Source organism: Ornithorhynchus anatinus, chromosome 6 (assembly GCF_004115215.2).
Source record: "Ornithorhynchus anatinus isolate Pmale09 chromosome 6, mOrnAna1.pri.v4, whole genome shotgun sequence".
NCBI classification, from domain to species: Eukaryota; Metazoa; Chordata; class Mammalia; order Monotremata; family Ornithorhynchidae; genus Ornithorhynchus; species Ornithorhynchus anatinus.
Window position 1 is genome coordinate 9,026,294 of NC_041733.1, and position 27,109 is coordinate 9,053,402.

The 27,109-nt window shown below is 41.0% G+C and overlaps 1 protein-coding gene across 1 annotated transcript in view; it reads left to right on the forward strand.

The window, feature by feature from the left end:
- The window catches only part of DIAPH2 (diaphanous related formin 2), a 692,146-nt gene that overhangs the window by 459,733 nt on the left and 205,304 nt on the right, over window positions 1-27,109 (forward strand). The window contains 1 exon segment of the mRNA XM_029067298.2: window positions 1,335-1,459. Within this exon segment, the coding sequence (XP_028923131.1) occupies window positions 1,335-1,459 (125 nt within the window).

Genomic DNA, 27,109 nt, shown 5'->3' on the forward strand with positions numbered 1-27,109 from the left:
TACTACTAGGCACCTTGGAGAGTTTAAGAGTTGGCAGACGTGCTCCCTGCCTACAACTTGCTTACAGTCCCATCCAGCTAAAAGCTGTGAAAACCTATTTCTTTCAGTAATTCCTTCATTCCGGATTTTAGCTGGAAGAGACTGTAAACTCACTAATGATCTTTAAAAATTCCTCTTTTTTTCCCCTTTTGTTTTCATATAGACAATGCCTAAATTAATTTGAAAGTTTCCTAAATAGACGTTTATTCTATTCTTCCAGGATGTTTTCTCTCCGGAGAAAAATCTCCAGCCAGGCCTTCACAGGAGTTTTGTAAAGTGAGAAGATTTTTCTATAGAGTGAAAACATCAAAAAGAATGGAATAAATATATGTTTAGAAATCTTTCAAATTAATTTATGTATTGTCTATAAGAAAACAGAAGAAAAACTGGAATGTTAAAGTCACTAATTATAATAATCATGGTATTTGTTAAGAGCTTAGTATGTGCTAAAGTCTGCAGTAAGCACCTGTTCTAATCAGGTCAGACACAGTACTTATCCCACCTGGACTCACGGTCTAAATAGGAGGGAGAAAAGCTATTGAATCTTCATATTTACAGATGAGGAAACTGAGGCACAGGTGAAGTTAAGTGACTTTATTAAGGTCATACAGCAGACAAGTGGTACAGACAGGATTCGAACCTAGGTCTATGCTCTTTCCACTAGACTACGCTTCATATAGTGGTTATACTAAGGTTCTGTGTTTGTTCATGTACCTTGTCATAGATTCTTATTTGAAATATTGACCTTGTGCATTATTGAGAAAGCAAAGGTATTAAAAGTTTTGGAGACGGGAAGTTCCATAGAATTTGCTTGAAAAGAATCAGGATATTTCAATAAAAGAAAAACATTTGATCTCTTTAATGTAATTTATCTTTACATCATTTATACAGCCAAGAACATGCATTAATAAAATAAGTTCTCTTTGAACCTTAGTTTCTCTTTAATCTTAAAATTAGATTTAAAAGAATGAAATATTAGAATTCCCATCAATAAATCTAAATAGAAGTGGATTCATTGAACTAATGGCTGAATAAAATGGTGACATCCCCACATTAAACAAGATGATTTGGTATTTTATATTACACATTCTCACTTATTTCATGAAGAGTTGAATTTTTATGAGCAGTAATTCAGAAAAATGAGATGCCTACCGAATGGAATTGTTCTCTTTACCTCAGGCTTCCAATGACAGTGTTTTCCTTTTAGTTTCTGGGTTGTTATTATTGTTGAATTTATTAAGGTTTAAGAAGATCGTTTTACTCATGTCCCACCCATCCCATTTAATTTTTTTCAGTTTCTGCACAAACTCTCAAAAGCAACCTTACTGCAATGGAGCAACAGATCGAGCGCTTAGAAAGTGACATCGAGAATTTTCCCAAATCCAACGATAAACATGACAAGTTTGTGGAGAAAATGACTATATCCTTTTTTGAGTCTCAGGTCTAATAGTCTTGATATGTTTTGTTGTTGTTGTTGTTTTGGGGGTGGATCTTATTTGCTGTTTTTTTAACATAGCAGGGTGAACCGGCTTTTTCATGTTTGCTTTTCACAGGTGAAAGGCTGGTAAATGCAGAAATCCATTAATAGGCTTGAAATGGATATATTCTTCCTTCTTCAAAGCAGTTTAGCAGGTGATCAATCAGATTTTCAGGAAGAAAGCCCTACCGTCCACACTTACTCTTCAGGAACTGGGTGCTTAGTAACCTACCATGAACAGGACAATATGGATGTGTATTTGGATGCTTGGTAAACCTCACCAGGCTGAAAAGAAAATATAAAGTACAGTTTGGTAAATGGCATTTATTGAGTAAGAGGTTCTTAATGTTAAATCTGGCTCTTGCAAGGAAACCTCATTAGTCGAACTGCCTTTTTATTTATCTGTTTTGGTTTCTGGAAAGTTAAAGCCATATCCCACTCCTTTGGGTGTGGAAGACTATTCTGATTCTAAATTGATTCGCAGTTTCATGTCTTTAGAGGGAATAAATAGTGTAATTTTGCTATCTGATAATAAGTAAATTCCTTCAAATAACTCTGTGGCGGTCAGCTTGATTCAAGGTTAAACTTATTGCCTATTTTTTTTCAGTTTTTTTTTTCTTTCTCTCATTGATGCTTTAGCTTGTGGCTGGAAATAAAAGCAACTCTGTCGAAGTTGTGTTCAGAAGGCTGATTGTTGTGGCAGAGGTGAGCATTAAAGGTACTTAATTTTCTGTATGTTGATTTCATTCCCTTGGAATCCACAAGCCTCTGATTGCACCTAATTGTATTTCTAATGCCTGGGAAAGGTTTGGCCACTGGGACCGGTTCCCTTGCTATTTCCAATAGTACTTCAATCAATGAATAAATGGTACTTATTGAGCACTTACTGTGTGCAGAACACCCTATCAAGCCTTTGGGGGAGAGTTCAGTACAATAGAGTTGGTAGACATGGTCCCTGCCCACAGGGAGTTTCCAATCTAAAGGGACTTTCCAGGGGCTTTGGCCTTCTCGTCTCTTCTGAATGATAATTGTGGTTTGTATTAAATGATGACCATGCTGGGCACTGTGCTCGATTCTAGGGTAGTTACAGGATAATCACATTAATCACAGGTCCTGTGCTTTGTGAGTTTCACGGTCTAAGGGAAAAAGAGAGCAGATATTTCTCTGGAGAAGCAGCGTGGCTTAGTGGAAAGATCACGGGCTTGGGAGTCAGAGGTTGTGGATTCTAATCCTGGCTCTGCCACTTGTCAGCTGTGTGACTCTGGGCAAGTCAATTAGCTTCTCTGGGCCTCAGTTATCTCATCTGTAAAATGGGGATGAAGCCTGTGAGCTCCACTTGGGACAACCTGATTACCTTGTATCTACCCCAGCACTTAGAACAGTACTCGGCAATAGTAAGCGCTTAACAAATACCCACATTATTATTATTACATTTCCGTTTCACAGATGAGGAAAGTGAAGCACAGAGAAGTCAGTCAGTCATATTTATTGAGCACTTAGGATGTGCAGAGCACTGGGCTAAGCGCTTGGGAAAGTACACGAGATGTTCTTCCCCTTGACGCTGTTTAGTGCCATTGTTCTTGTCTGTCCGTCTCCCCCGATTAGACTGTAAGCCCGTCAAACGGCAGGGACTGTCTCTATCTGTTGCCGACTTGTTCATCCCAAGCGCTTAGTACAGTGCTCTGCACATAGTAGGCGCTCAATAAATACTATTGAATGAATGAATACACTACAACAATAAACAGCCACATTCCCTGCCTACAGCAAGTTTACCGTCTGTGAGGATGCTGGAACAGGGATTAGAAACTGGGGGTCCCGATTCCCAGTTCTGGGCTCTTTCCCCTAGGCCATTAAGATATGCCTGTCTCTAGCCACCCCTCACCCCAAGCTCCAGATTCTAATGGAAGATTTGCAGAACGGGAGACGTCGGTAGAACAGACTCGTTCAGCGACTGGATTGGAACTAGCTGCAGCCTGGAGAACCCCTGCAGCCGCTAGAGTGAATCTATCCATGCTGTTTATTGAGTGCTTATTATTATACTCTCCCAAGCGCTTAGTACAGTGCTCTGCACATAGTAAACGCTCAGTGGATACCATTGATTGATTGATGCCTGCATTAGTCTGTTTCCACGGTAATTTGAGAGTCAAAACTGCTATCCACTAGGAGGTTAAGGTCCAAGTAGGCTAACTTGGTCTTTAATTCCATTTGCTTTCTTGAACAGCTCCTTAAATGTGAGTACTTTCAATCCTGTGGTTTGGGCTGATTGGAATTTAATATAGCTCAAGGAATTATAATGCTTAAGCATTTTTAAGGACTTTCAACTCTATCATTTGCTTAGGGCCTCTGTCATGGGTAATTATTTAGTAATATTTTGTAGACTAGTTTCATAAGTCTAGTTATGCAAGAATATTGGAGAGGGTTTGGTAGGGGAAGGGAGCCGGCTATGGAAATCAGGTGTTAGGTAATAACTTTGGTGATTTGGGATATGCACCTTGAAGTCCCCATTTAATTTTATGACAGGTTAAGCTTCCTGTAAAATCTATCACTCTGTCCTCTGGCAGAGATCAGCATTTAAATCTCCCTTTTTGTTTTGGCGTTTTCTTGATACTCTTAACTTCATCCTCCATAGATGACCTCTAACCTACAATCCTGATGAGCCTGCCTCTTGCATTTAGGAAAAATGAAGTAATTTCAAACCCACATGAACTTGGCCTAGACTTCATTTTTATTATTTCTCCCTTTCTGCAGGTAATTAAGGCATTTTAAAATGAAAATACTTTGCATTCTCTATCTGCTGGTTTCAGATGAATGGTTATTTTTCATTTTCTTGCCACTAGTGTGTGACTATTTGCCACAAGGGAATTGGAAACTATATTAAAATGTATGGACCTGTTACTTTGCATATGGTCAGAAATGAGACAGTATAAAATATATAATGATTCATTTTGCACAATGTTAGAATACTTAGACTACTTACAATGTACTAAATTTATATAAATTAGTGAATTAAGTGATAACGAGTCTCCCAAATTATTGGATAAATGTCAAGGAGGATCTGGAAAAAGCAAATACCTAATGCTTGGGTGCCTTGATGAGACACAGATTTGTCCCATGAAGGTATTATAACTTTGCTTTTTTCCCAAGAGTTCAGGGAGCTGAAAACATTTTGACAGTATACTTCATGGCATTTTAATACAATGTCATGAGTTAAATGAATGAATTGTGTTGGGAAATGATAATAATTGAAAACTACCTTACAACCATTTCATTCATTCATTCAGCCGTATTTATTGAACACTTACTGTGTGCAGAGCACTGTACTAAGCACTTGGAAAGTACAATTTGGCAACAAACAGAGATAATCCCTACCCAACAACGGGCTCACAGGAAGGGGGGAGACAGACAACAGACCAAGTAGACAGGCATCAATAACATCAATATAAAGAAATAGAATTACAGATATATACACATCATTAGTAAAAAAAAGAATAATAAATATATACATATATAACACAAGTGCTGTGGGGCAGGGAGGATGGTAGACCAGAGGGAGGAGGTCGGGGCAATGGGAGGGAGAGGAATACTTCTTATATCTTAGAATAATCCTGAAGACATATGATTTGAACTGACCACATCCATTCTTGTATTCAGATAATGCTGTATTATGCTTTGGGGTAATTGTATCGCCCCCTCACCCCTAAAGTTGTCAGTCAAAATTCCAGCTGATAAGCTGGTGATAATAAAATGTGAGTCCAGGTGTCACTTCATTTCCATGATAGACACTCGGAGCTGTGGGTGTTGGAAAAATGACATATTTTGGGAGGAGAAGGAGGATTGTGAAAGGAACAGCTTTCCAATAATAAGGGCTTTTCTCTTCATGATTTGATGTTACACTTAGGTTCATAGCTTCTGTGCTATTGACAGGGTTTCATTTCATGACCTAGTACGGGTCATCTTCTTTAAACCAAATCCGTTTTCCATACTGTTCTTGGCCGGGACCCTGGAAGTAATGAGAACCATTCTGAAAAGATGCCTTTGCCTCTTGAATGTCCCTTCCAATACATTCTTAATTTCAGAAGAGGACACAAAAGCACATTAACCACAATGTTGACCTTCTTTCTCCTACCCCGTGAGCAAGACACATACCAGGTTCACTCCCACGTCTTGTCTCTTACATCTCGCGGTAAATCCCCGGCTTTCCTTTCCGATTGACTGCTGGCTATATAATAATAATAATAATAAATAATGTTGGTATGGCTATTCCCTCAGAGAACAGCTGAGTGAATGAGCAGCAGGGTACCATTAACACACTGACAAGAAGTGCTAACAGAAAGTTAATGATAGTAACACCCTGTCAATTATCAACACCTGGGATATCATCCAGTCCTGGTTTCCTAGTGGAGGGTGCAAGGAGAGAGGAATCTGTTGATTCCAAGTAGGTAAACTTGGCATTTCTTTGGAAAGCATTTACCCTTGAGGTAGGAGCAGTAGGAGAGGTTTTACCGAATGGCTGCTGGGGACATTGTCATTCTGCTTTTCTCTTTGAAAAAATAATAATGCATCTATCAGAATTAAGAACAGGTGCACTGATCAACTTCAAGTAAGACAAAATGGATGTTTAAAGCACCCAGCGAAGTGTAAAATGGCATTCATTTCCGATTTAGAGGGTTTGAAAAGTATAATGAGTTCACACTTTTATGAAGACAATATTAAGACAGTAATCATGCTTTTAATGTGGGGGAGAGAGGAGGGAGCGTTCCACAGATTTACCCCAAATCTATTTCTAGATGGTTTATTGTGATGTTTTAAAAATATTTACTGAAGGGTGCACTGCCTCAGGATAGCAAGAGTCTTAGAAAATGACCTCTATTTTTCCAAACAGAAAGATAAATTTGAGGCTTTCATTGAGGTAAGTTCATTACAATAGTGGAACTGGGAATGTTCAGTTCCAATTGCTTGTGCATTGAACTGAAAAGGTAGCCACAATATTTTTGCAAAGATGGATGAAGAGCTTCATAAATGCAAGATTAAAACAACCCATTCCCTACCTGCCTCTCTTCCTCGTCCTCTCTAACTGCCCCTCAAAAAGTAATTTTTTTTTATTCTTAATTTCAAAAGTAGCTTTTATTCCATTTTTTTCCATGTATATTTGAGTGATTGTTTGTTGATTAACTACAAAGCAGAGTGGTTTGTAAGATATAAAACACTGACACCTTTATATTTTGGAAAAAAATTCAGTAAGAGGCCAAGAAAGAAAGCTTCAATCGTTTTCATATGTTATTCCTTTAATGTTGTGCTTTGATTTAAAATGCAGGGATTGAGACCTTTCTCCTGACAAATTCTGCTTAGAGTTGGAAAACATATTCCAGGGAACATTTTGAAAGAAGCATGTGTTTTAGGATATGTCAGCGCTGGGGAATTAAAAGTTGGATTTGAAGAGGTCTGCTATAGAAGAGTGGAAAGAAAGTGATGCAGGTTTCATGCATTTGAAATGCCAACCAGAATTTCATACTCTATATCCTGTATTTTTGAAAGCTTAAGGGGATTGATAGGCATCTGGTCCTTGATCATACAACCAAGAGGATAGTAAATATTTAAGGTGCTTTTATTTATTTTAGACCTCTAGGACCCCACTGTCAAATTACCAGGGCACTAAGTGAAGTCTGTTGATCCAAAAGGAGTTACCATATTTTCCAAATATCATTTTCCTCATGCCTCTTTATGCAGGTTTGGCATTTCATCAGAAGGAGCGTTGCCTAGTGAGAAGCAGCATGGCTCAGTGGAAATAGCCCGGGCTTGGGAGTCAGAGGTCATGGGTTCGAATCCTGACTCTGCCACTTGTCAGCTCTGTGACTGTGGGCAAGTCACGTAACTTCTCTGTGCCTCAGTTACCTCATCTGTAAAATGGGGATAAAGAGTGTGAGCCTCACGTGGGACAACCTGACCCTGTAAATCTACCCCAGCGCTTAGAACAGTGCTCTGCACATAGCGCTTAACAAATACCAACAATATTATTATTAGTGGAGGAATAAAGGCCTAAGAACTAGACCTGGATTCTTATGGCTCTTGCCCTAGGATTTGGATCCTTTATTCACCCCACCCTCAACCCCACAGCACTTATGCACCTAACCGTCATTTATATATTTATGTTAATGTCTGTCTCCCCCTCTAGACTGCATGCTCCCTGTGGACAGGGAACATGTTTCCAACTCTTCCAAGCACAGCGTGGCTCAGTGGAAAAAGCCCAGGTTTGGGAGTCAGAGGTCATGGATTCTATTCCCAGCTCTGCCACTCAGCTGTGGGACTTTGGGCAAGTCACTTCACTTCTCTGGGCCTCAGTTACCTCATCTGTAAAATGGGGATTAAGACTGTGAGCCTCACGCGGGTCAACCTGATTACCCTGTATCTACCCCAGCGCTTAGAACAGTGCTCTGCACATAGTAAGCGCTTAACAAATACCAACATTAGTATTAGTAGTAGTACAGCGCTCTGCACGCAGTAAACTCGCAATAAATACGATTGATTAATTAATTAATCCTGGTTCTGGCACTTAGCTGCTGTGTTTCATTAGGCAAGTCACTTAATTTCCTTGTGCCTCTGTTTCCTCATCTTTAAAATAGGGACTAAATACCTGCTCTTCCTTCCCCTTGGACTGTGAGCTCCATCGGGGGCAGCTCCTTGTGAGCAGTGAACGTTATCTACCAAACTCTGTTACATTGTACTCTCCCGAGTGCTTAGTGCGGTATTCCCCTGCACAGAGAAAATACTAAATACAATTGATTGAGAGATATTATAATGTTATTGAGAAGTTTGAATAGCCTTATGGAAAGAGTGTAGACCTTGAGAAACTCAGAGACCCTGGATTCTAATCCTAACTCCATCACTTACCTGTTGCGTGACCTTGGGTGAGTCATTTGACCTCTCCCTATCTCAGATTTCTCATCGCTAAAACTGATAGTTAAATCTGTTCTTCTTTGTACTTGGACCCTAAGCACCATGTGGGACAGGGAAGAACTGTCTGACCTTATGATCTTGTATCTACTCCAATGCTTAGTTGAGTGACTGGCACATAGTAAGTGCTATGTTCTAAAAACTACTTTTTTTTTTTTCTCTAGTCAAAAAAGCACTATCTCCTATCTCCTCCAACTAGAATTTATGGCAAGATTTTTTGAAAGATTGCAAGGGAATGACTAAATATGTGTGAATTATTCAGTATTAACTGGAATTACCAAAATATTTGTGACCTGGCATTAAATCGCATTTGAAATTCTACTTCCTTCTAATGTGGAAAGACTGTAACCAAATGTCAACTATAAAAAGGAAGAGGATAAGTCCCCTCATTTCCACAGCTTATTTTTTCATAAATATTGCTAATAAAGCTCCCTGGAGGCATTTGTTCTGCTAAATTTCAGTCTTTTGAAATGATTAATTTATTTTAATTATGGTATGTGTTAAGCATGTATGTGTTTAGCACTTACTGTATGTCAACTACTGTTCTAAGTGCTGAGGCGGATGCAAGTTAATTAGTTTATCCGTGGGGTTCCTAGTCTAGGTAGAAGGGAAGATGGATAATGAAGCTCCATTTTACAATTGAGAATACTGAGGCACAGGCAAGTTAAGTCCCTTACCTAAGGTCACAGAGCAAACCCAGGTCTTCTGACTCCCGGGCCGTGTTCTTTTCACTGGATTCAAGAATTATTCAGGGTAACTTTTTGTCTGTAGATTATTAGCTATAAATTCCATACAAGGTACACGTGCTGTTCAGAATAACCTACATGAATACCTTTTAGCAAATGAATTCATGTTTTGATTGGAACCTCAGTATATTTATATCAGGAATGGGAGAAAATATATTTGGCCAAAGGAGGCATGAAAAGCGTGACCATTCATTCCTTCCAAAATCTTGGGAAATAATATTGCATCCAACTCAATCTTCAAGCTCAGCTATTAAGTGAATTTAAGGTGAGAAAAAGAGTTGCTTCATAGAAACCACTATAAATCCTCACAGTCAATCAGTTGTGCACTTTCTCTGTACAACAGTGTATTAAGCACCCGAGAGAGTACACTGCAACAGAGTTTGTAGACATATTCCCTTCCCACGGTGATCTCCCAGTCTAGCGGGGGAGTAAGTACTTAAGAATAATAGTAATAATAACAGTAATGATTATGATACCGTAAAATTAAGCTCTTATTCTGTGCCGAGCACTGTTCTAAGCACTTGGGAGATACAAGGTCATCAGGTTGTCCCACGTGAGGCTCACGATCTTAATAACCATTTTACAGATGAGGGAACTGAGGCACAGAGAAGTCAAGTGGTTTGCCTAAGGTCATACAGCAGACGAATGGCAGAGCCGGAATTAGAACCCACGTCCTCTGACTCCCAAGGCTGTGCTCTTTCCACTGAGCCACGCTACTTAATAAATGTCACTGGTTGATGATACGGGTGGCAATGCTTCTGTTATCCCCACTCTAATGAGTTCTGCAGTATCATTCCCAGGAAGCTCCTCAATATCCTTTTGGTAAGAGGTTACACAAATGCTTTAGCTCTACTTGATATTTTAAGGAGTTGGCTGGCACCTTTACTTAAATATGAAAATAAATTGAGATTTTAAAAAAGTAAGAATATACTTCAGTAGTGTAGTTGCTTCTTTTCAATGTTTCAAGTTATTTTAAAAATAAATCTGCCAACCTATAAACTCCCAGAGAATGGCTTGTTCTCTGTCTCACTGCAATTATTCTAAAATTAATAGTTTTATATTATACTGAAAAGTCTTAAAAATATATTGTCTAATTCTTGGTTTTTGAAAAGGGGAAAACATTTTTATTATCAGGCATATAAATGATGTCTTTTAAAATGAACGATCTAAAACATTAACCAAAACAGCATTATTTTAAAATAACCATAGAACAAATATTTTTTTTTTTTACTGTGTGGTAGGAAAATGACAAATTAGCCTTTCACCAATTATTGTTGCAAACCAATAGCAACAATAAAGAACATCGAGAATTAGCACATAAGAAATACAGAAAATTCTCATTTCAATTCGGGGACCCAAATAATATTAAGTATGTCTTAGTCCACATTTTAACAACCTAGAGGTGTGTGGGTATAAAACAAAATGAAATGAGCATTCTCCCGGGGGAGTGCCTTATGTCCAACTAATAATATGCACAGAAGGATTTCAGTAATCTTAATGCCCCCCGTGTTGCATCCTCCATGTACTTCATTTATCCCTTAAGCACATAGATAGGGTAGATATTGTTAAATTCATCAGGAAAGTAAAACTCCAACCATAAAATTTGGGGGCTGTATACAAGGCACCATCGGTGAAAATGTTTCAGGAAAAATTTAGATTCCCTACCCCTCTTATTTTTTCTCTCACTTAAAAATAACCTTATCTGGTTACAGTAAATCACTTTTAAAAATTGTCAAATTTCCTTAATTGGAAGAGCTTTTATGTAGATAAGTGAAAGCCTTAAAGTAAATGTGATTATCTTGTCTTTTGAATTATATTCTTATTATGGAGAGATATATCTCTCTGATCCTGTTTCGGTGTGTGTGTATGTCTGTGTGTGTGTTGGGGGAGGGGGGTGGAACCTCTGAATTAAGGTCTCTAAATAAAAATCAAATGTTCAGTAAGAAAGCCACTTTTAACTGGAAAAGAATTTGAAATTGATAATGACTTTGTATCTGTGAATTCACCTTATTAAAAGTACCTCACATATCTATAACGTAAATTGAAAGAAATGGAATTTTAAGGATTGAAGCAACTTTTTTGGAGGTCATTGGAGAGCTTCTCTAAGAAGAAGAAAACTAGAGAGGGATAGGCTGACCCTCGATGACCTCCTCCTCCCTCCCCCAACCTTTAAGCGCTTACCATGTGCCAGGCACTGCTTTAAGTACTGAGGCAGGCACAAGGTTGTCAGGTTGGACATAGTCCCTATAATGATAATAATAATAGTATTAAGCGCTTACTGAACAGTGTAATGGGTTTCAACATGTCAGGGTCTCCTAGGAGATCTGTCTCTCACTGGGGATACCTCTCCTCTCGGTAGCCATACAAGCTAATTGGGTTGGACACAGCCTCTGTCTCAAATGGGGCTCACGGTCTCAATCCCCATTTTGCAGATAAGGTTACTGAAGCACAGAGAAGGGAAGTTCTTTGCCCAAGATCACACAGCAGACAGGTAGCAGAGCTGGAATCAGAACCCATGACCTTCTGACTCCAAGGCCCATGCTCCATCCCCTAGGCCATGGGGCTCCTATTCTTCCCCTCATCGTTTTCCCTTCTTTATTTTACCCTAAACCCCTCCGGGAATCCCTCAGGGCACCCTGGGTGGAGATATTTGGACCTTTCTTGTCAGAACATTCCTAAATCTTTTACAGCTCATCAGCTCTGAAGGAGCTACCTAATTGATGAACTGATGATAGCATCGTTTACTATGTGTCAGGCACTGGGGTAGATCATCAGTTCTGTGAAAAAGAACTTGTTTGAAGCTCTATTAAAAACAAAGCATTCCCTAGAAAAGGAACACACCCACCAGTCTAGATTTTTTTTAATTTCAATTCTCCGGTAACATTATCATCATCATCGTTGTATTTGTTAAATACAAACGTGCCAAGCATTCTAATGATAATAATAATAATAATAATGGCATTTGTTACGCACTTACTCTGTGCAAAGCACTGTTCTAAGCTCTGGAGTAGATACAAGGTAATCAGGGTGTCCCATGCAGGGCTCACAGACTTCATCCCCATTTTACAGATGAGGGAGATGAGGCCCAGAGAAGTTAAGTGACTTGACCAAAGTCACACAGCTGACAAGTGGCAGAATCAGGATTAGAACCCATAACCTCTGACACCCAAACCTGGGCTCTTTCCACTAAGCCACTAGGCACTATGGTTGAAATAAACATATTAGACACCGTATCCTGTCCCATTTGGGGTTCACTCACAGACTAAGAAGGATGGAGAAAAGGTATTTTATCTCTACAGTTGAGGAAACTGTGACTGTGAGCAGGGATCATATCAACCAACTCTACTGTATTATACTCCCCCAAGTGCTTAAAACAGTGCTCCAAACATAGGTGCTCAATAAATACCACAGATTTGATTGATTGGCAGATGCATGGAGACGGTAAGTAGTTTGCCCAAAGTCACACAGCAGGTAAATAATGCTGGATTTGTTAAGCTCTTACTATATGCCAAGGATATGACAGAACCAGGATTGGAACCCAACTCCCCTGATTCCCAGTTCTGTGTTCTTTTCACCAGGCTACACTGCATCTCATTTTTGAAGAATGTGTAAATCAATCTCCTCAGCCTTGATTTTTTTTTTTAATGGTACTTGTTAAGCGCTTACTATGGGCCAGGCACTATACTAAGAGTTGAGGTATAGACAAGATAACTAGATTGGATGCAGTCTAAGTAATAATAATAATAATAATAATAATAATAACAGTGGTGTTTGTTAAGTGCTTACTATGTGCTGGGCACTGTACACCAGGTGGATACAAGCAAATCAGATTGGACACAGTCACTTGTCCCACGGGGGACTCACAGTCTCAAATCCCCATTTTACAGATGAGGTAACTGAGGCACCCAGAAATTAAGTCACATGGTCACACAACGGAAGAGTGGCAGAGTTAGAATTAGAACCCAGGTTCTTTTGACTCGCAAGGCCATGCCGCTTCCCTAAGGTTTACTGAGACACCATTTAATGCCTCCCCTTGGCATACACAGTCTTTGACTATAGCAGAGAGGGAAATGAAGCGTTCGGTAGCCTGACTTGCAGTTTCTCATCAGATCTGTTCTTGAGAGAGACATTTTCCCTGTTTCCTAGTGTTTTATGCTCTTGAGCCGTGATTGCGAATTGATTGGTTTGATTGATTTGTCCTAGGATCTTTCCAGACAGCCACTCTTTGTCCTCTTTCTTTTTGGATGGGCGTAGCCCGTGTCTTTTCACTTCTCCTGGCCACCGTGATTTTTCAAAAATATTGGCATGTCATGGGAATGGTGCGCACCACTTCCTTAGGAATTCCTGAAGACACGTAATCAGACCCAGTTGACTTAAGTGGGGATAGAATGGGATGGGGATGGAAGGCATATTTCCTGCTCCTTTTTTTTACTTAATAGAATCATAGAGTTGGGATAAGTATCTTAAATGCCCTATTTTAGTTTGCCCCTCTTTTCTCACTTGCAATTCTGCAGTCTTGTTCCCAAACAATTATCCTTGTTCATTAGTGTCCTCTCTGCTGAACGGGCCTAATTTTCATTTTTTATAACTTCTCCATTTGCTCTTTAAGTCTCTGGAGAGAGAGAATGGAGTTATGAGGTACATAAGCCTTACGCGTTCTATAGGTTTACTACCCAAACAACCCTCAAATTAGAAGATCTGGAGTGGTGTTTGTTGTTTTGGTCTTTGGGTTATTTTTGTTTTGTTTTGTTTTGGGGTGGAGGGGTGGAGTTGCATTTATAACATATCTGCCCTCTTAGAAAATATTCTTTCCGATTGGCCGAGATGTTTTAAAGTGGCAAAGTCAGAAACATTCCTAATCTTTCCTTGACCCAGAGAGGACTTTCTGCATTTTAAACATCTTTTGTCATCTTTTCTGTGAAGCTGTGTTTAATGTTGTCTAGAGATTGAACACGGTTATTTTGAAATGTATTTTTGGATTCAGCGGAAGAGCCAAAACGTTACACATCTTGGGGGCGGATTATTTTTCAAGTGAAGAGGTTCAAATAGATTTGGATAGTTATCCAAGCCGAACTTTCAAACCTCCAGAGCCTTGCCCATTACCAGTTTACATAGGGTTTAGCTGCAGTGGTTTCCTCTTTCAACATTTACTTTTTTATTTAAACAGCTTAATCGAGAGCTAAGAAAACACTGGATTGGTCTTTTCAAACAGAAATGAAACACAGCTGCCCCTGGCTGTGCCTTCTGGAAGAAACCCTGGCGCCTGTGGTCAGTTAAGGTATCAACTGATTTTTCCCCTTTCAACAGATGATGTTAATTAGACTTCCCTGGAATTGATATACACTTAAAAAAATTCATAATTCTTTGAATTGGTAATTCTGTGCGTGAGGTGAAAAAATTAATATGAACACGAATGCATTGCTAAAGTTAAATGGGGGTGTCACCAACAAATGGCAGAGGGCTGTGTTTTCTAATCCTCTTTTTTACCAACATTTATTATTACAAATTATTATTACAAAATATTATAATTATAATTATATTTTATATTATTATCATTACAAATTATTTTTACAAATACCAACATTATTATTATTTTTTCAGTCAGTGAAAATGGCAGATATTCGTATTGACATTACTAAATGCACACTATGAAACATGCAAGATGTTCCTTCTAGACAGACTAATATCAGTGTTAACGCAAAACCATTGGGACCAGCTAAGATTATTTGATCATTTTCCCCAGTTTAAATTGCTCGTCACGCATTTACATCTCTTTATAGAGAACACACTCTTAGACTATGTGTCCGTCGTTGGGCAGGGATTGTCTCTATCTGTTGCCGAATTGTACATTCCAAGTGCTTAGTACAGTGCTCTGCACAAGGTAAATACGATTGAATGAATGAATGAACAAAACAAGTCAATACTATTTAGATGAAGAAAAATTGTGTAGGAACAAACTTTAGCGCTGTGACTTAGCAAATTTCTCTTTTTGATTGACTTGCCGTCAGACTCTGTGAAGTTGGGGGGCAACTGGCTTCCCGGTCACATGAATTCCTCTTCTACTTGACGCCCGTCTTTCCATTACTTCCGATCTCCAAGTCCCGAATCACTCAGCAGTTGGCTGGCATATTAAGCTACTTGCCATTTTGCAGTATATCTGCAATATTCCATGCTGATCTAGTAGGGTCTGCAATCTCGTCTTCCTCAGAGCTCAGTACAGGGCTCTGCGCGCAGTAAGCGCTCAATAAATACGACTGAATGAAGCGAGAGCGAGAAGCGAGGAAAGTAACCGAGAGAATTTTGGTGCCACTTATCGGATGGTCCACCCAAAGTTGGACTGGAATACGTGAATTGTGAAGATCAATCACTTGTATTCACTGAGCTCCCCCTGTGTAATTGTAATAATAATTATGCTATTTGTTAAGCGCCTTCTTGGTGCCAGGCACCGTGTTAAGCGCTGAGGTGGATACAAGCAAACCTTGTTGGCCACAGTCCCTGTGCCATTGGGGCTCGTGGTCTAAATCTACTTGTTTTGTTTTGTTGTCTGTGTTCTCCCCGCTTCTAGACTGTGAGTCCATTGTTGGGCAGGGAATGTCTCTATCTGTTGCTTTATTGTACATTCCAAGTGCTTGGTACAGTGCTCGGCACACAATAAGCACTCAATAAATACGGTTGAATGAATGAATAAATCTCCATTTTACAGATGAGGTAACTGAGGCCCAGACAGAGCCCGGGCTTGGGAGTCAGAGGTGATGGGTTTGAATCCTGGCTCTGCCACTTGTCAGCTGTGTGACTGCGGGCAAGTCACTTCACTTCTCTGTGCCTCAGTTACCTCATCTGTAAAATGGGGATTAAGACCGTGAACCTCACGTGGGAACAACCTGATTTTCCTGTATCTCCCCCAGCGCTTAGAACAGTGCTCCGCACATAGTCAGCGCTTAACAAAATACCAACATTACAAGTGGCGGATTGGGGATTAGAACCCACGACCTTCTGAGTCCTAGGCCCGTGCTCTATCCACTATACCATACCGCCTCTCAGAGTACTGTACGGAACTCTTGGAAGAGAATCACAGTTAGAAGACGTGATCCCTGCCTTCGAGGAGTTTACAAGAGCTGGAATAAACTGTGAATATCCAGAAGGTTTTCAGCTAGCACAGAGGCCTTACTACTGCCCATCAAACTTCTCTAATAGTAATGCTTCTGGTATTTCTTCACTTTTTACTTTGTGCCATTCACTGTCCTAAGATTATGAGGTTGATCACGGCCCCTGTAACGCATGTGGCTCACTCTCTAAATAGGAGTGAGTGGGATTTAATCCCCATTTTACGGATGAGGTTCAGAGAAGTGGAGTGACCTGGCCCAAGGTCACACTGCAGGCAAGTGGCAGAGCCACATGAGAATCCCGGTCTTCTGACTCCCAGGCTCATGAAGCAGCGTGGCTTAGTGGCAAGAGCACGGGCTTGGGGTCGGAGGCCGTGGGTTCTAATCCCGGCTCCGCCGCTTGTGTGCCGTGTGACCTTGGGCAAGTCACTTCACTTCCCTGGGCCTCAGTTACCTCATCTGTCAAATGGAAGTTAAGACTGTGAGCCCCGTGTGGGACAGGGACTACGTCTATCACGATTTGCTTGTAGCCACTCCATTGCTTAGTACAGTGAGAAGCAGCGTGGCTAAGTGGAAAGAGGAGTTTAGCAGTCAGAGGTCATGGGTTCTAATCCCGGCTCCGCCACCTGTCAGCTGTGTGACTTTGGGCTAGTCACTTAACTTCTCGGTGCCTCGGGTCCCTCATCTGTAAAATGGGGATTAAGACTGTGAGCCTCACGTGGGACCACCTGATTCCCCTGTATCTCCCCCAGCGCTTAGAACAGTGCTCGGCACACAGTGAGGGCTTAACGGATACCAACGTTATTACAGTGCCTGGGACATAGTGAGTGCTTAACAAATACCAGATTATTATGATTACTATTACCCGTAAATTAGCACCAACTTTTTAGCACATCTGGTTCCTTTTAATACCTTCCAGTGACTTTGACTGCCCACCTAGCTTAGCTTACTTCTGCAGCAACAATAATGAGAAGGCACTGGGGAAGATAGAGGAAGACGACGCACATGTTTTTCTTAGTTTTGGCTTAACCTTCTGTTAAAGGTTCAGCTCAGAGGAGGACAATTATGTTCTCCATTTTTCCACTCCCTGCCTCCCTTACTGCTTAGTCAGGCACAGAACTGCACGCCCACCGAAGGCAGAAAAAAAAAATTAAAAAAGAGTCTTAATTGGAGCCACAGATTGGAATGGCAGAGGCTAATCATTATCACTTATAAACCCTGAAAAATGACTGGTCCTGTGATTTTTCTGTTGGCTCTGCACAAATAGGAGATCAGTGAATACAAGCGACTGATTGATAGTTTCTGGTGTACATCATTTATTACTCCAAGTCCAAAATGACCCCATGATACCTGTCTGTAGTTTTGGAGATTTCTTCTAAGAGGCTATCGGCATACTAAGCAACGTAGTTTAGTGGAAAGAGCCCGGGCTTGGGAGTCAGAGGGCGTGGATTCTACTCCCGGCTCCGTCACTTGTCTACTGTGTGATCTTGGACAAGTCATTTCACTTCCCTGCGCCTCAGTTACCTTATCTGTAAAATGGGGATTAAGACTGTGAGCCCCACGTGGGACAATCCGATTACCTCGTATCTGCCCCGGCGCTTAGACTAGTGCTTGGCACGTAGTAACAAATACCATAATAATAATAATAATAATTATTATTATAACCCTTACAGGTTCCGAAAGAGCCACAAAGCATTAGATATACAATCCTCTACCCTGTCAGCTCATTATGGGCAGGGAATGTGTCTGCTAATTCTGTTGTATTGCACCCTCCCAAGTGCTTAGTACAGTGCTCTGCACATAACAAATGCAGATAACAATAAATCATCTTGGGTAAGTGGATAGAGCACGGGCCTGGGAGTCAGAAGGACCCGGGTTCTAATCCCAGCTCTACCATTTGTCTGCTGTGTGACTTTGGCCAAGTTACTTCACTTTGCTTTGCCTCAGTTACCTCATCTGTAAAATGGGGATTAAAACTGTAAGCCCCAGTGGGGAGTCACTGTAGGGACTGTGTCCAACCTGATGTTCCAGCACTTAGAACAGGCCCTGGCACATTGTAAGAGCTTAACAAATACCATAAAAAAAGGAGCTGGGTTCTAATCCCAGCTCTGCCACTTGTCTGCTGTGTGACCTTGGGCAAGTCGCTTCACTTCTCTGGGCCTCAGTTACCTCATCTGGAAATTGGATTAAGACTGTGAGCCCCATGTGGATCGTGGATTGTGTCCAACTTGATTAGCTTGTAGTTACCTCGGTGCTTAGAACAGTGCCTGATACGTGGTAAGCACTCAACAAATACTATTAAATTAATAAATACCATTGATTGATATACACGACAATTTAATTCACATAAAGACAAATGACCTGGCCGTTTAGTGGATAGTTGTTTTGTGGATTCTTTAACTATTCCCCAGCAGTATTCTAGTTTCCTGAAGTGAAGAAACAGAATATATTGTAAGTCAAAGGGACTCACAGGACGTAATTGGCACACTATTAAAATGTCTCATTATTAAATCATCCGATTCAGACTTGTGTTTCAGTAAGGAAAATCATTGCATCTTTCTAAGGATAAGTGGTTTTTGCTTTTCCTTCTTAGTAGAATTTTATTTTTTTTTTAAACATAAATGTGTCCTGAATCGTAAAATCTATTTCAGTCATGCCTTTGAAGAAAAATAACTGCACCTCAATGCATTTGTCAAAAATGACAGCCTAATTCATTGGACCAAAACAATGTACATGAAATTTGATTTTGGTTGATTTTCTGAAGTGTAGCGGCCCTTATTTTTTGACACATCCTTCAACGTGGTTAAGAATTCCGTGGCGTCACAAGAGTTGGCTCATTTGGAAGTTGAGAAGCTTTTTAATGTCCACCCTCAATTCAGTAAATGCCGTAGATCACCGTGAACAGTCACGTGTATCAGGATCGATTTGTAGGAAACTGACACTGGGAATGTACGTAGAGTAGATCGGAAATATAAATGAACTAGCCGATCATTGACTGTTCCGTCTGACTTTGTTCCCATTAAGAATCTGCGAAGATTTCAGAGTTGTCAGTAAGAAGGGTTCTGTCTAGGGATCTCGTAATGGGGTGCATCAGCTGGATCCTAGTTAGATCTTGCAGTAAATGTTGCTCAGCTTTGCCATCTGCCACAGATCCGTTTTACGTAGCATTCTAATCCATTAAAATGTTTCTTTTTTTTTATTAACCTGTTTAGGCAGTACTGCAGACTCTTTAAAAATAAAGCGAACAAGGCCAGCCGGCCTCTGCTCGCGACCTGAGCTTTTATCATTCTCTGTCGTTTTGTTCTCATTAGGATGAAGAATGGCATTCCCCAGAATGGGAACATGCTATTCCCTCTCTTACCCTTCGAACGAGTAGTAAGTCCCATTAGCGTCCCGACTTCTCGTGCAAGTACTAAAATTGGCTAAGAGGTATTGTTTCTGAACATAAATCTATAAATCTTGAATTAATGAGTAATATTTCAGTAATCTGGACTCTGGCTTCCACGGAATTAAATTGAAAACTCATGTTAGCATGTGATCATTTAGATTGAAAGGATAGGTCCTGCCAGGCACTTTCTATGTATAAATTAGAAACTATTCAGGTTCTATGAACTCTCTCCTCTGAAAGTCCTACTCCCGGGGGTAAAGGATGCCTGCGTGGTTTGAAAGAGTTTAATAAACTCGCAAGGTTACCTAACTGGGATCTGCGGACTGGCAGGCTCTCCTGACGAAATCTAATTCAAAGAATAAACTCCTACAAATGAGGAGGAGTCAATCCATCAATCAGTGGTATTTATCGAGTGCTTACTATGTGCAGAGCACTCTACTATGTGATTGGGAGAGTACATATAACAGAATTAAAGACACGTTCCGCATCCGAACGAGTTTACAATCTAGAGGGGGAGACAGACATTAATATAAATGAGTAATTTATAATATATAACTTAAAGATATATGTGTTAAGTGCCGTGCGGTCAGGATGAATAGCAAAGCAGCGCGGTTCAGTGGAAAGAGCCCGGGCCTGGGAGTCGGAGGTCATGGGTTCGAATCCCGGCTCTGCCACTTGTCAGCTATGTGACTGTGGGCAAGTCACTTAACTTCTCTGGGCCTCAGTTCCCTCATCTGTAAAATCGGGATGAAGACTGTGAGCTTCATATGGGAAAACCTGATGACCCTGTATCTACCCCAGCGCTTAGAACAGTGCTCTGCACTTAGTAAGCGCTTAATAATAATAATAATAATAATAATAATGATGGTATTTGTTAAGCGCTTACTACATGCCAAGCACTGTTCTAAGCGCTGGGGTAGGTACAAGGTAATCAGGGTGTCCCACTTGGGGCTCACAGTCATAATACCCATTTTACACTTAACAAATACCAACATTATTATTATTATTATTATTATTAAATTTCCAAAGGTACCAGATCTGGGGGCAATCAAGTGATTCATCAGTGGTAATTAATCGAATGCCTTCTGAGCACAATGCTCTGTGCTAATCGCTTGGGAAAGTACAGCAGGGGCCAATTGCAAGTTTCTGTCCCCAGGAAGCTTACAATCTAATCGGGGGGAGCAGAAATGGAAAATTGTTCACCAATAGCGGGAGCAGGAGGAAGAACAATTTTGAATTGATAGTAGCATGCCTATGTCAGCATGCAAAAACTTTAATAAACACTGATTCGATCCCCGGGGTGGGGTATCGTGAGCCAGCTACAACCTGGGTGGTGTTTCCACTGTGTTCCAGTGGACAGCCAGTGGCCCCTGTATTGAAACCCTAGAGGCAGATAAAACATCATTACCAAACAGAAAGCAGCATGGCGTAGTGGAAAGAGCACGGGCCTGGGAATCAGGCCGTGGGTTCTAATTCCGGCTCTGCCACGTATCAGCTGCGTGACCTGGGGCAAGTCACTTCACTTCTCTGGGCTTCAGTTACCTCATCTGTAAAATGGGGATTAAGAATGAGAGCCCCACGTGGTACAGGGACTATGTCCAACCTGATTACCTTGTTTCTACCGTAGTGCTTAGAACGGTGCTGGGCACATAGTAAGGGCTTAACAAGTACCACAGTTATTATCATTATCATTAGGAAATGACATTTTGGGAAAAATGCATCTCAGATCTGAGTCCATTGTTCCTACAGGTATCTCCCGTTTCACCTGTTGATGAATTTTGAGTCTCCATCATTTTGATTGGCTGGGTGTGAGGGGGAGAAGAGAGGGGCAGAGTTTTAGGATGCAGAGGCATGTGAAAAGGTGCATGGCATATTACAGAGTTTAATAAATTGGGACAGTTTATAATTATCGCTCGTGACAGAGAATAACAGAGAGGAATCCCATTTACATTTCCTTGTTAAATGGGAAAAACAGAGTCTCATTATTCCTGTAATGATTTGGAGTGACATACGAAGGTCTGCTGAGGGAAAGGGAAATAAGCCAAGCTGTAGAACTACGTTCACAGTAGAGGATTTTGTCAGATAATTGCTCTCAAGCACATACTCGAGGACACTCATACTGGTAAGAAAAAGGCATATGCTTTCCTTAAAATTGTGTTTATTGTGTTTAAAAGGGATCGTGTGTCTGACTAATTTGAGTAGGATATGTTACAGGCAGTTAATATGACAGTATATCAGAGTAGTGAGAATTCCCAAATATGAGGGTGATTTGTTATTATACCCTTTGATTAGTTTTACTTTAAGTAGCAAGAATCAATGCTTTTTTTAAACAAAATTTAAAGACTAGTAACCTGGCCTGAGCTTTATTAAGGTCTGTCTTTCTTACTGTCTGTATGTTGATTTTCCTAAACAAAAATAATTTTCTGTGAAGTCTAACAGGAAGATATACTCACACATGACACTTTGGCACTCTATCACACCTGGGTTCAAACATTCAAATGCACATATATGTGTGCGCACACGGAAAAGAACTAGCACCCAGAGAGACCTAAGCATCTCTTGTCAGAAGCTGAGGAGTCAGAACCAGGTTCGAGTTATTTTTTGTCCTGTATTCAGCTTCCAATTAGACTGTGAGCCCATCATTGGGCAGGGATCGTCTCTATCTGTCGCTGAATTGTACATTCCAAGCGCTTAGTACAGTGCTCTGCACATAGTAAGCGCTCAATAAATACTATTGAATGAATGACTGTTTGAAATGGGAGAGGCAGGCACTAAAATAAATTAAGATAGCGAGAAGGAATAAGGCGTAAACTAGTTGTGGGCAGAGAATATGTCAGTTATATTGTACTTTCCCAAGTGCTTAGTAAAGTGCTTTGCACACAGTAAGTGCTCAATTACTGTGCGTTAGTAATTACCATAGATCGATTGATACGTACTTAAGAGCTATGGTGTGGGATGACGGGGATTGAGTATCCAGATGTTTTGCTGTCCTAGAAGTGCGGAAGTGGCAGTAATGGGAGAAATAGGATGGGAAGATGAGAGATTATTCAAGGAAAACTTCTTGATGTGATTACAGAAAGGCTTTAGAGTTGGGGAGAGCAGTAGTCTACTGGATGGGAAAGGGATGTTAGTTCCAGGCAAGAGAAGTGAGAACGAGAAATAGTGAATGTGTTGACGTGAGAGGAGCAAAGTGTGTGAGCTGGGGTGTGGTGGGAGAGGAGCAAGGAGAAATAGAAAGGACAGAACTGATTGGGTGCCTAAAAGCCAAGGATCAGGAGAAGAGAAATGGGCAAACATGGTGATTTTTGATGCGTGCATGCATTGAGAACGTTTCCCCCCGCCCTGGCTTTTGCGGAGGTAGCAGGGCGAGACAAATGTGTGGTTCACAGCAGTTGCCCAGCCTGTCTACACTGAGAGTGTGAACCAGTCTTTGGAGGCAACTAGCGATTGCCTCCAAACCCCCGTGGCACAATCCCATGGCGGGGTATGGTCCTCTTGCTTATGGAGCCGGCAGCCCTGGTCAAGGTGTAGTTCTAGGAAGGTCAGGCTAGAGGAGGCTTTCCACATACTGAAAGGTGGAAATGACCTGTATGGAGGTGACTAACTTCAATGCTTTGGGGTTTAAGAAAATAATAGCTTTGCAGGTGTTTGCACCATAATGAATATACACTTGGAATCCCTTATTTTAAAGAGTTCATCATCCTTAGGTCGTAAGAACAGTGTTTGACAACTAGTAAGCGTTTGACAAGTACCATTATTATTATGATTATACTTAACAATTCTACAATTCCACCTTGTTGCTCTTGGACACAGCGAGGAGACTGATCAGCCAGTGCTCTCCAATCCTAATTTCATGAAGAGGAAGGGAAGACGACAGGGCGGAGTCAGCAGCGAGACTGAACCTTTTTCTTGAATTTTCATCTCGGCATTGAGTTTGGTTGATTGAAGAAGACCAGGTTTTGACTATTACTACTACTGGAAGTTTATAGTCTAGAGAGAGAGAGAGGACATTAATATAAATAAATTGTGGATGTGTTTAGTGCTGTGAGACTGAGGGACGGGTGAATAAAGCGAGCAAATTCAAGTGCAAGGGCGACGGCAAAATGGAGAGGGAGAAAAGGAAATGGGGGCCTAGTTGGGGAAGGTCTCTCATTAGTTTAATAGTTATGGTTGTCGAAACATCCTTTGGTGAGGTTAAGGAGGAGAACATAATAATACTTTAAGAATCAGGGCACTGGAAGTGACCTCCAGCCCCCTGCCTGTGGGCCAAGAAACATCAGTCACCTGAAGGTTGAGAAGTTTTTTCTTCTGCCCTCTGAACTCTTACAGAAATATATGTGTGTTTTCTCCCTCAGTTTTTGTAGACATGAAGAATAACTTATCTTCATCCTTCTTAGAAAACCCTTTATCCTGCTCTTCTCAAACTTGGACAATCTCCATTACTTTAGCTATTTAAAATTTATTTCTACCCCATTTACTCTTCTCCAGACCCTGCCCCAAGTTCCCCAGCCTTTTTGAAAACTGTAAGCACCCACTTGGACCCAAATATACTAGCAAAGGCCAACAGCAGAAGGAATACTTTGACTTTTCCATGTCACGCTCTTGTTCGTACATCCCAGAATAGCAGAGGATAAATAATAGCAGCAACACTCTGTTACTATTTTGCTTACACCCAACTTTGACTCCCCACTAAATCTTTTCCTGCTGTTCATAATCCAAGATTATTTTCCCCGCCCTCTCTTGCTTTTTCCTGCTTTTTGTGTAAGTGATACTGCCTTGCAGTTGTCCATTGAATTTCACCCTGTTTTTATGGGAAGATGTGTTCTGTTTAAACGAGGTCACTGGATATTTCCTATCTTCCAAAGTGGTAACAACCCCCCCCCCCCAATTTAGTATCAACTGCAAACTTGGTGAGCCTGCATTCTGGCCTTAGAGTGGTAATGACCATACCTTTGGTTTGCAAAGAACCTCTATCATCAGGTGCCTCAGGGGAGAAATATTTAAATGGTTGAGTTGTGGAGTAGAAAATAGAGAAAGGGGATGAAATTGAACAGGGCAGGAATACCCAGGCAGCGATGTTTATGAAGACCGCAACAGCGTTCCCTATGGGAGCTGCCGAAGTCCCATCACTTGTTTTATTTAAATTTATCTGGACACACCACCACGTATAAAAGAAGTAAGTCAGCCTCTGCAACGCGTGGGTGATCATTATAAATTCCTTTCTTCTCTTTGTAGGATCCTATAATGTATCATGAAACAAAGCAAAAACTTTGAGGTCCTTGAATTCAATTAAGTTAAAGTGAGTTGAAGGTGAAACACATGGGTAATTAATGCAGTAAGACCTGATTTCGTGCTTCTAGGGGAACTTCACTGTTCACCGACGAATTATGCTATGTGGTAAATGAATGATCACCTTTTTGGTACAAAATTGATGGTGGTGTGGCCCAGCTGTAGTCCAAGACCCCTTTCTACCTCGGGCCCGGAGCACCCTCCTTCCTCATATCGCACAGACAGTTACTTTCCCCTTCCACTCTCAAATCCCTATTGAAGGTCCATCTCCTCCAAGAAGCTTTCCCTTTTCTCCCACTCCTTTCTCTGTTGCCCTGACTGGCTCCCTTTATTAATCTCCCAGACCCCAGCCCCACAGAACTTAGGTACATTTATGTACATATCTGTAATTTAGAAGCAGCGTGGCTCAGTGGAAAGAGCCCGGTCTTGGGAGTCAGAGGGAATGGGTTTGAGTCCCGGCTCCGCCACCTGTCAGCTGTGTGACTTTGGGCAAGTCGTTTCACTTCTCGGTGCCTCAGTTCCCTCATCTGGAAAATGGGGAGTGAGACTGTGAGCCTCTCGTGGGACAACCTGATGACCTTGTATCTCCCCCAGGCTTAGAACAGTGCTCTGCGCATAGTAAGTGCTTAACGAATACCAACGTATTATTATTATTTATATACATTAATGTCTTTATTTCCATTTAGACTGTAAGTTCGTTGTGGGCAGTGAATGCATCTGAAATATTGTTATATTGTACTCTTCCAACCGCTGAGTACAGTACTCTGCACACAGTAAGTGTTTAATAAATACGATCGCCTGACTATCTGACTAGCGTTAGGGGCGGTGGGAGTATATGGGTTTAGCCGAAGGTGGGACCTCTTGGCTCATGGGTACAAGAGGTCTCCATGACTGAGGAAATGATTCCTAAAAGCATTTCAAATCAAGCAGCCCACTGGGGGAGATGCAAGGTAATCAGCTCGAACATAGTCCATGCCCCACATGGGGCTCACAGCCTTAATCCTCATTTTACAGAGGAGGTAACTGCGGGACAGAGAAGTTCCATCATTCACTCAGTCGAATTTATTGAGCGCTCACCGTGTGCAGAGTACTGTACTGAGCACTTGGAAAGTGCAATTCAGCGAGAGAGAGAATCCCTGCCCACAACGGGCTCAGTGACTTGCCCAAGGTCACGCAGCAGGAAAGTGGCAGAGCAGGATTAGAACCCAGATCCTTCTGGCTCCCAGGCCTGTGCTTCATCCAATAGGCCACACTGTTTCTCCGATTCCAGGGCCAGTAGATCACCACCTAAGCTTCAGTTTGACTTTATTGCTTTATGATATGGGAGGTTTAGGAACTCCTGGAGTTTTAGTCTTTTGAGTAGTGTAAGGAGAGCCTGAAGGGGTATAAATTCATGACTGAATGGGAGAATATCATGGTAAGTAATAATTAAGGTCCACTTAGATGGATAGCAGTGTGACTCCAGGATTTAAGGGAACAAAAATAAAGGTGTGGTCTAATTTTTTTTTGGCAAGTTTGATGCTCACTTTAAAATTTCCTAAATGCAAGTCTAATTAGCTGGGCTTTTTGTCCGCCCGCCTTCGGCTTGCATTTAATCGGTGGTTGGCATCCATTGGTGTTTCACATCCTTGCAAGCAGAGAATTTTGATTTAATTAACAGAGAAAGTCTGCACACTCAATAGGGGATACAGTGTGGATTTTATTTCTTTAATAGTTTGACAAGCAGATTGCAACAAACAAGGCAGTTGGAAGCCTGTTAGGGTCCCATTGGCCTCATAAATATGCAGTGCACTTCTCTTTATTTCCCCAGATCCCTAAAGGAGAGACATGTTGAATAAAATTAAAACCCCCAGCTCATTTGGTACACCTTTGTGCTCTCACTAGGTTAAAATGAGTAATAGTGATTTTACAAGGGGACCTGCAGTGGTTAAGACCAAGACCAAAAAGTTTTGACTTTACAGTTAGATGCCCCTGAAATCGAGTAGTTTTGTTCCCTTCGTAATGCGTATATCATAACCGTATTCCATCTATAGAAATCAAAAGCAAACAGCTATTAGGAAGTTACTTATAGATCCAAATGTTCTTGCGATCCAAATTAGGTAAGTATTTAATTCCT